Source organism: Mirounga angustirostris, unplaced genomic scaffold, assembly GCF_029215605.1.
Source record: "Mirounga angustirostris isolate CCGP_5_RB_7025 unplaced genomic scaffold, mMirAng1.0.hap1 SCAF_16, whole genome shotgun sequence".
NCBI lineage: Eukaryota > Metazoa > Chordata > Mammalia > Carnivora > Phocidae > Mirounga > Mirounga angustirostris.
Window position 1 is genome coordinate 43620675 of NW_026991724.1, and position 9992 is coordinate 43630666.

A 9992-nucleotide genomic window follows, 5' to 3' on the forward strand; every position below is an offset into this window, starting at 1 on the left:
ATTCGAAGCGTGAGCATCTAGACCAATCACGGGTCAAGGCACTGCCCCCTCTTGTGCTTTCCCTGTCCCCGCATACTTCCGGGTGAGGCAGGGTGTGTTCTGCAACCAATCAGTGGTGGGCAGGGCAAGAGGCGGGAAAGGGAAGCTGCCCACAGGCACCCAAAGCCTGGCTGGCTCTTGAGGGCCTCCCAACCAATCACAGATACACACTTCATAGACTGTCAAGGGTTAAGAGAGAGGTGAAAGGGTTTGCAACGAGAGCTACTCAGGGTGGCAAGACAGAAGCAAGAAAGCGGTGGTATCCTGAGCCCTTGCGGAGGGAGCTTCCAAGGTTCTTGAGGCGAAGGAGGTTCCGGGCCCAGTCTTTTCACAGAGAGGGTGGGAGGAAGGGCAAATTCCACAACCACTCAGCAGGGGAGGGGGCGAGCTGGAGGGTAACATCTCAGCCTTAGACACCTGAAACCCAAGTCCGCGGACCAATCAGACTCCAAGGCCCTGCCACACCACAGAGCCAGCAGGGTGGGTGGGAGCTCCGCAGCCAATCGGGGTGGGCGCGAGGTGGGCGAGAGCAAGCGGAGCTGTCCTAGGTGTCTCCCAGAATGCTGAGCATGCTCAGCAGGATGCGGCCAGCGCTGCAGCCAATCAGCGTCCGCCTCGGAATGCAGGCGCGACAGGCAAGCTGTGCACGCGCCCGGGGCCTCGAGCTCCTGGGCTCGCGCCGCTCACCACTTTCTAACGGCCACTCGAGCTTGCGCTGCCCTCAGTGTATGTGAGACTGTGGGAAGAGGAACAGGGTCCGAGTCGGTGAGTGCCATGGTTTTTCTTACACTTCTTCAGGCTTGGGACTGGCCCAGGCCGAGCTGGGGTATGAGGGCTTGAGTGGTCGCCGTGAGGGTTGAGGGTTTTAGTCCCTGCGGACTCCCTTTGCTCTGGCGAGGCTGGCAGTGGGGCCTCCTGGGCACCTGTGGGCCCAGGCTGGTCAGAGGCCAGGCCAACATGCCCTGAGTTGGTCCATGGTCCCTGAGGCTAAGTTGGTTTGGAAGCGTGTTGTGGGGCAGTTGGAGGCCCTTGGAGCTCTGCCTGGCGTCATTTGGCCATGAGGTATGGCCTCTGAACTGTGAGAGGTTGTCTGAGGGCTCTGGACTGAGTCTGGATCTGGTGACTGGAAGGAGAGGCCTGTGGCCCTCCAGAGGTTATTGGGAGTCACTGGCCAAAAGATGAAACAAGTGTGTACTTGAGAGGTTTTCTGGGGTCTTAGGATCCAGCCTGGGCTGAGAGTGAGAGTTGCCAAGGTTGAAAGCCCAATGGGAAGTTGTCAACGGCCATTGCAGCCAGGCTGTGCTGAGAACATGTGGCTGCAAGGCTTTGGGGCAGTCGCTGGACTCGAGGTTGAGGTACAGATTTTCCAGTATTGGGTCCAGGTTAGACAACCTGGCCAGGAGGTTAGGCCCAGGGTCTTCTGGAGGTTCTTGAGGAGGGAGTTTCTGAATCTCAGAGGTTGTTTGCTCTCCATGAAATATTATTGCCATGTGACTCTAGAAAAAACCAGGATTGGGTCATGTTAGGGCCTTTTGGTCCACTCTTTCCTAAACCCTGATCATTCCCAGAAGATACCAGGCAGTAAGAATGGGACCAGATGCATAGGGAAGATAAGATGGATGGTGTATTGGAGCACTGGAAGAGGTGTGTAAGATATCCTGCTCCTTAGGAAATCACCCAGGTTCTCTTCACAGAAGATTTTTTATTCTTATGGGGCAGGGTGTTGATATCTAATTTCACTCAGCTGTTCAAGTTCTACATAGTATTAAAGCTTTCAGAATGCTCTCATGTACACCCAGTGTTCTTAAACCTTGGATGGGGATGCAAGGGAGTGGTCTATGAGTGGATTTCAAGGGGTTTTGAGCTCCTGAAAATCATAAGAAAAACTGTATGCATGTTGTTGCAGGGGGGCATGCAAAGCAGCCACAAGGATAAACAAGGAGTATTTAACCTGTCCAGGGACTGGCTTCAGTCTATGAATCCCTTGTCATTCACATGCACAATGGTATGAGTATCTATAATTTTCTGATGTAAAGAGTTGATTCCCCAGCTTACAATTTTAAAAAGGATGGCAATCCCCTTAAACTACGACCTTAAGAACCATTGGAATTAAGCAGGCTTCCGTATTATTTATGGGGCCTAGGCCAAACTAGAAATGAAGATTTCCCCTTTTCTTCCCACACCTGGTGTTGGTGCACATTTCAAGGCACATTAGTCTGCATGTCTGAGCTCAGTCTACCTGCCCCTCACACACAACCAGGGCCTGGGGTGTGTACATCAGTCACACAGTTCATCCTCCTGAGTATAGACCTGGGGATGAGGGCTGGGTAGGTCCGGTAAGTGGGCCATTTGGGTGAGGAAGTCAGAGTTCCAAGTTACCAGAGCACAGCCTAGAACTGGGGGACACATGTTCCAGGTGGGCCCTTCCTAGATGCCCTTAGGATCCTTGGCCCAAGGTGGGGGGGGACACAGGCAGAGGGGGTCAGAGTGGGTTTAACACAATATTGGCATTCAGTACTGGTCTTGAAAACAGCCCCCGTGAGCAAATTGAGGATCTCAGAAGAGTTAGCCCCATATTAGGGCTGAAGAAGAAGGCCACCCACAGAGAAGATGCAGTGGAACCTAAATTTTTTACTTCTAGTCTAGTTCTTTTTCCACTTGATCCACAAAAGACATGCTAAGATAGGATCTCTATGACCTAGATGCTATGATTATACTAGTTCTTGAGTTATATGAAACATAGATTTAAGGAAGAAAGAAACTAATTTACTGTCTCTTCTCTGGTATGTGTTGGATGTACTTAACTAGGAAGAGTAGGCATTTGATAGTTCGTGTAAGATTTGGATAATTGGTCTTTATCTGCATAAAATGCTGTGGGGGAATTTAACTACCTTAATTTGAAGAAAGAGATGTGTTCCTGGAAAAAGTGGAAAGTTCATATAATTTTTCTAAATTAAATCTTTTTTAATTTGGCTTTGGAATACTCACTATTTAAAATAAGTGAGATAAAGGGAGAACATTTTTCATAAAACAAATAGTCATGCCTCTAGTTGGCCTATTCTGATGGTTTAGTTTTATTTTTTTATTACTTATTTTTTTTTAAGATTTTATTTATTTATCTGACAGAGAGAGAGAGAGAGAGAGAAGGAACACAAGCAGGGGGAGTGGGAGAGGGAGAAGCAGGCTTCCTGCTGAGCAGGGAGCCCGATGCAGGGCTCGATCCCAGGACCCTGCTATCATGACCTGAGCCAAAGGCAGACACTTAACTAACTGAGCCACCCAGGCGCCCCAGTTTTAATTATTTTTAAAGAGAATCCATACTTGTATTGCTGTGTTGACATTTTTATATCAAGCTGGATTGTACCTGCAGGGGCATATGAAGGAGCTTACGGTCATGCCTATCAGTTAGAATTAAAAAATAGCAGATTTTAAACTTTATTTAGTAATATGAGTATTGGGAATGAGAGGCAAAAATCATACCTCTTTTTCCCACATACTTCCTTCCGGTTATGTCCTACCTAATCTCTCCCACCCACTCTACCCTGTCCCAGGATGCAGGTTTGTGTCCTCAGGACCAATGGTTTCCTGGGTACACCCCAGGAGACAGCTGCAGGGGATTCCTACAGAGTCATCCTGGGAAGTGGAAGGTGGACAAGGTTTTTGAGACTGTGATGGGAGACTTTTCAAGAATAGAGTTATCAGTTTCCCTACCCTTCCAAGTCAAAGTGCTATTTGCTTGTGCTTCTGCTGTCACTGCTCAATGCAAGATGGCTTGGGCTGTGTAGTCAAGAATGTACGGAGAGAGAAGGGCCTAGAGTATCACCAGCCTCAGGGCTGAGGTGTAGAGGACCCTGGAGATACCTCTAAGGAGGCAGTCTCTAAAAGGATATCCTCAGGTGGGGTAGACACCAAGTAGGAGGCAAAATGGGGTTTCCCATTCTTGGGGGGCTTTTGTTCTCTGAATGGGGAGTCCCCTTGCCCTTCTCCTCCCTATTAGGTTTCCTGAAAGCCTGCTGACACTCCCTGTCACTATACTTGGCTTATAGAGGACACTGCCCTTTGAGCATAGTCTCCAATATTTTTGATCATCAATGAGCAAATCATACCAGTGGGGGAGCTGAGTCACAGGCACATGAAGTAGGACTGGGAAGCAAGGCCACTGGGTGATGATGTAATCTTCCAGACCCCTGTGCCTTTTCTTCTACACTTGGGGTTTCTCTCTCATGATTTTCCCCACTTATTCCATATCTTCAGGGACTGTATTACTGTGTTGAAGAAAGAATGTTTTTCTCTGTATACATACATATCCGGGATTGGTGCTTTTATATGTCCAGGCCAAGTGCCTTTTATATGGGTGTCAAATAAGTCCCTGGGTGTGGTGGTATGAGGAGTTAGAAAGCTCAGAAATGGAAAATATTTAACGTTCAGAGTAGCACATGAATAAGGCCTGTCCATTTGCATTTTCCCTTTCACTCTGAGTCATCTTCCCCTCTCCCCACCCTATTATTGCCCCTCCACCAGCCCCACCCACTGGCACACCCTGCCTGATCTAGGAAGGGTTAACATCTGTCTATACTCAAGCTAGAACGAGAGGTAGAGGGGGAAGGCATGTTAAGTCTGGAGGGAGAAAGTAGGGGGCTGTGTGAACATATTGGGGTCCTGGAGCCAAAGGGAGAAATGGGAGTTTAGGGACATAAAGTTTTGGGTCTAGGAGGGGACCAGGATGTAAAGGACAAGCCTACGGTGAACCAGACTGTGTCAGGTCACCAGAGCAGCCTACCAATGCCTGATTTTTTTATCTTCCAGTTATTTATTGGGCATATATGATACACCAGGCACATATCATAAATGATTTCTCTACGCTTGTTAAATGAATGAAAAAATTGCCACAGGATGAGGGTTAATGGAATAATAAAAAACAGGAAAAGAAATGTAAGTCTTTCAGACCTCATCCTTTCCCCAGGTTAACGAGTGCTAACGTGTGAAAACAGGGGAAATCTCCTGAGAGTTCGACCCTTTTGACAGGAAGTGAAAGAAACCCCGGAGTTCTGATTTCGGGGAAATGTCATTTGTCATCAACCCAAGAAAAGGGAGTTTTCTCTTCGAAGACCACCGCAGGCCCTTTCTGGGGTTGCCCCCTTCAGAGCTTGATGGGAGAATCTGAGTCACTTGTACATTCAGTCCCCAGTGGTGGCCCAGATGACAGGGGTCATTTCCACAGAGCAGTTAAGGCTTCCTAGTACTAAGGCAGGGAGAGGAAGGACAAGGCATGCTTTTGGCCCTCCTTCACTCTCTCCTCTGAATCCAGATGTGTCAGTCCTTTTTACTTCTGAGGTAGTAGAAACTGCTTCCAGCTTCTAGAGCTCTGACACTTCTCAGAAGAACTAATCCTATTTGAATGATGCTATGTACTGACAAACCACTTTCACATTCATCATGTCGTTTCATCTTCACCCTCACCTCCAAATGAGGTAAGCAAAGGTTATCCCTATTTCATGGATGAGGTAACTGAGGCTCAGAGAGGTGACTTGCCCAATGTGACTCAACTAGTAAATGGCAGAGATGAGACTCAAATGCAGGTCTGATTATTCCAAGGTTCTTGTTGCGAGATGAACTTTTTTTATTTAAGATTTTTATATATTTATTTGAGAGAGAGCAGAGAGAGTGCATGAGAGAGCGCATGGCGGGGGGGTGGGGGTGGGCAGAGAGGAAAATGCAGACTCCCGGCTGAGCACGGAGCCTGATGCATCAGAGGGCTCAATCCCAGGACCCCGAGATCACGACCTGAGCTGAAGGCAGATGCATAACTAACTGAGCCACCCAGGCGCTCCTTGATTTTTATTTTATTCATTTAAAGTAATCTCTACACCCAGCATGGGGCTCAAACCTACAAGCCCAAGATCAAGAGTTGCATGCTCTACAAACAGAGCCAGCCAGGTACCCCCTCACATGAATTTCTTTGACTCTAGAAGTTCACAAATGAAATGAGACAGGAAGGGAGGCAGAATGTCTTGAATCTGGAAGTAGAGGAGGTGGTCTCTCCTAGAGGGATGAAGCAGAGCCAGGGGTATAAAACCACACCCCCTTGGGGGACTGTGACAGACTGATACTTGGGACACCCAATGGAAGACTGTGAGGTCAGGGGCGGGGCTAGCTCCAGGGGGGCCCCAGGAGCCCCAACAGCAGTTCAGAGCATGCGGTGTCCAGGAGGAAGCTACAACCGGTGAGTGGTTGCTTCTCCCCAGCTGAGACTTTCCTCCCATTACACCCCTTTTTCTGTCCACTTCCTACCAACCTGTAGCCTTCTCCCTGAGGGGTCCAAGTAGTAATCCTCCCCACAAGGGTCCTTACTCATGGTGAGCCCACACTGAGGAATATGCCTACTGGGCACTGAGACACTTAGGTGTGTCTCTTAGTATCTGGGTTCCCAGTTTTCTTCTTAAAAGTCAGTGTGGTAGTTTTCATGTGTGATAAATTTCTGCCTTGTTGGCTCTTTCTATTCTTTGCTTTTGGCTTATGAAAAACAAAATTAAACCATCTCCTTATCCTAATCTGGAAAGAAAATAGCCTCCCCTTATACAGTTCCCATTTTCCTTTCTCCCACTTCCTCAGGAGTCAAAACTTTCTTCAAAATCTCTGTCCATCCTTGATGGGAACCTTCTCTTCTGTGGCTTCTGCACCTGCTCTCTTAACCCACTAGATGGGATTCTCTTCCAGGTCCTTCTCTGAGGACATGTTCTAGAAGTTTCAGCCATAGGGAAATAATCGATTGATGTCTTAGGGCATGCCCTCCTGCAGCTATGACCTCAGTCTTACTGTCCTTTCTGCCTCTCAAGACTACTCAGCAAAATGTGATGGGGTGGGGATGGGGGTGGGGGTGGAACTAGCTTTCAAAACTCTCCCATGAAGCTGTGTCTTGCTCCATCCCTAACTGCCAGGGCTGACTGGGTCTTATGGTGATCTCTTTGTCTGGAAAGAAGAAAGCCTGGCCTGCTCCAAGGTCTTTCCCTGCAGAAGGGCTTAAAGTAGCAGAAGTATCAGCGTCTGCTCTCTTTTAAGTCAGAGACTGCCAATTGGCAGGACCCATCTATACTAGCCTTAAACCCACTATTTGATATGGTTGTTAATGGCCTGGTTCTTATTCTTTAAGTCCTGGGTATGGTCTAATTTCCATTCTCCCGCCACCCCCACCGTCACCCCTACCCCCTGGTCCATTATGATTCTAGATAAGCTCGGGTCCTCTCTTGGGTTAGTTTATTTGTTCCATTCAGGGCACAGAGAGCTCTGAACCAGCAACTCACTCTTTCTCCCCTCACCTCCACAGGCTTGAGAATACGCTGTTCCTCCCTCCCCTTTCCACCATGGACCCCACACTGTGGCCTTTCTTTCAGGTCCTCTGAGATTGGTACCCAGGCAAGGCACAATGCCCCTGTTCCCGACGACAAGACTGCCTAGCCCCTATGGCTCTGATCGGCTGGTACGGCTAGCAGCCAGGCTCCGGCCAGCACTATGTGATACCTTGATCACTGTGGAAAGCCAAGAATTCCCTGCCCACAGCCTGGTCCTGGCAGGTGTGAGCCAGCAGCTGGGCCGCAGGGGCCGCTGGGCTCTGGTGAAAGGCATCAGCCCTTCTACCTTTGCCCAGCTTCTGTACTTTGTTTATGGAGAGAGTGTAGAACTGCAGCCTGGGGAACTGGGACCCCTTGAGGAAGCGGCCAGAACCTTGGGGGTGCAGTCCCTGGAAGAGGCATGCAGGAGGGCTCGACGGGACAGGGCTAGAGAACTGGGTCCAGGGCTCAAGGAACATCAGGAGGAGCCAGAGAACCCCACAAGGGATTCTGAGAGAGGACTGGAGGGACATGGAGAGCAGAGACCAGAGAAATTTATTAGAGCTGGGTGGAGAGAACGAGAGATACTGCACGAGCAAAGGCCATCAAGAGAGACCCCTGAGATAGCAGAGGCAATGCAGGAGGGTGCGGGGGAGCAGATGAGATCAAAGGAAAAACTCAAGCAATCCCCTATTGGCCATGGGGGAACAGATGGGAAGCAAGAAGTGATTATGTGGGTGACGGAGAGTCCAAGGGGCTCTGAGGAAAGTCTGCGGGAGTTCTCTGGCCACCATCCCCCACCAGGTTCCCTCCAAACAAGCGTCATTCCTAGGCCCTGGTCGGCTGAGGCCCCTTGGTTGGGGGAGAGCCAGCCTGCCCTGTGGAGCATCCTGCTGTTGCCACCCAGATATGGCACTCCCTTCTCCCATAGCACCCCCATCACTGGAGCCTGGCAGGAGGTCTGGCCTCGGGACCAGAGGTGAGTGAAGAGCCTAACGGAAGACCTCCCTGGCTGGGAGGGAGTGGCTCAGGAGAGGCAGCAGTGATGGGTAGAAGGGCACCACATCTCTTATCTCTACTGTATATTTCCGGAGCTGATGATAGGACAAGAAGCTTCCATCACAGGGGAATTCAAAGCCCAGCCCCTGAGGACTCATGACACCTCCCCCTCCTGGAAGGGTCTGGCCAGGATCCCGGGTTTTGCCAAGGCTAACTCTTCCCCACCCCATCCCCAGGATCCCACTGTCCCTGAACCCTGAGAAAGGTCTCTGGAACCAGAACCAGTTGGCCAACTCCAGTCCTGCCCCAGGTAAGCCCCTCAGTGCCCTGTACAAATGCTATAACATGGTCTCTCCTTCCTTAGGCTGGGACTCCAGGAGTCCAGCCTGAGTAGGGCACCTCCTTCACTCTGCTCCTTCCAGGTTTCCTCCCCCAGAGCCCCACAAAGTTCATCCCTGGGGAGATGGAAGAGTCTGATCAGAGGCACACAGGTGAGTAGGGTGAGGGCACGTTTGCCTCAGCCCCACTGTAGCTCCCAGTGTCTTGTCTGGGAGTACCAGTGGTCCAGCTCTGGGATTCCCAGCCCTGCCCTCCTTTGCCTTCTCTATCCCCACAGGTGCACTTGCAACCTGTGTGGGTCATGTGAGTACAGCAGGCCCATCCCACCAACAACCTCCCCCACCCCCACCTGCCCGGTCTCGGCCCTATTCTTGTTCTGTCTGTGGGAAAAGGTTCTCACTCAAGCATCAGATGGAGACTCACTACCGAGTCCACACAGGTATGGGCTCCCCGCCCAGTGCAAATTATCTGCTCCCTTCCAAACTCCGGTCTGTCTGGTCCTGAGTCCTTCTCTGTGTGCTTGGCTCCCACACAATTCCCTTGCCCAGTCGCCCAGATCAACCCCTACGCCAGCCTTCACCCCCTTCTTTCCTTTACCGGCCTCCCCCTCCACCTGCCCTAGGAGAGAAGCCCTTCTCCTGTAGCCTCTGCCCCCAGCGCTCCCGGGACTTCTCAGCCATGACCAAGCACCTGCGGACGCATGGGGCCGCACCCTACCGCTGCCCTCTGTGCCGGGCCGGCTGCCCCAGCCTGGCCTCCATGCAGGCGCACATGCGCGGCCACTCGCCGAGCCAGCTCCCACCTGGATGGACCATTCGCTCCACCTTCCTCTACTCCTCCTCTTCGAGGCCGTCCCGGGCCTCGACCTCTCCCTGTGGGTCCCCTTCCTCCACCACCTGACGGTGTTGGTAGCTTCTTTGGCTTCAGCCAACAATACAATTAAAGAATGAAAGACGGGCCGCCGGGGCTGCTAGGTTTCTGACCCAGCACCGCAGCTACTGGCAGCCTAGCAAATTCGGCTCCAAGAAGCACCGCAGGAAAGGCGCTGAAAGCCTTCTCCCAGATGACCGCGGGCCCCAGAAGTCTGGGCCAGCGAGCCCCTGTGGGGTGTGGGCAGTGAAGTTTGCACGAGTTAAAATTAATTGTGCCGGGGCTGGCGATTCCATCAAAATAAACAGTTTCCTGTGCCCTCTCAGGACCAGAAGCCGAGTCCAGACTTTAGTCTGTGAGCAGGGGAGAGGGAAGGGGCAGCCTTGCCCCTTGTCCTGTGGCGGCCCCTCGTGGCTG

General features: G+C 51.1%; 1 protein-coding gene across 1 annotated transcript; it reads left to right on the top strand.

Annotated features, from left to right (window-relative positions):
* On the top strand, positions 1–9895 carry ZBTB32 (zinc finger and BTB domain containing 32). Its single transcript, XM_045891296.3, has 6 exons — positions 1–804; positions 7431–8346; positions 8603–8676; positions 8789–8857; positions 8983–9144; positions 9328–9895. Exons 2-6 carry the CDS (start codon positions 7463–7465, stop codon positions 9603–9605), a joined length of 1467 nt encoding a protein of 488 aa, XP_045747252.1. The 5' UTR covers positions 1–804; positions 7431–7462; the 3' UTR covers positions 9606–9895.
* Positions 9896–9992: the final 97 nt, after the last annotated feature.

Bases quoted from the DNA above. Each gene is read 5' to 3' on its own strand.
- ZBTB32 (XM_045891296.3), top strand. From the start codon at position 7,463: ATGCCCCTGTTCCCGACGACAAGACTGCCTAGCCCCTATGGCTCTGAT. The intron at 8,677-8,788 runs GTAAGCCCCTCA...TGCTCCTTCCAG, and splicing joins CAACTCCAGTCCTGCCCCAG to GTTTCCTCCCCCAGAGCCCC. The intron at 8,858-8,982 runs GTGAGTAGGGTG...CTATCCCCACAG, and splicing joins GTCTGATCAGAGGCACACAG to GTGCACTTGCAACCTGTGTG.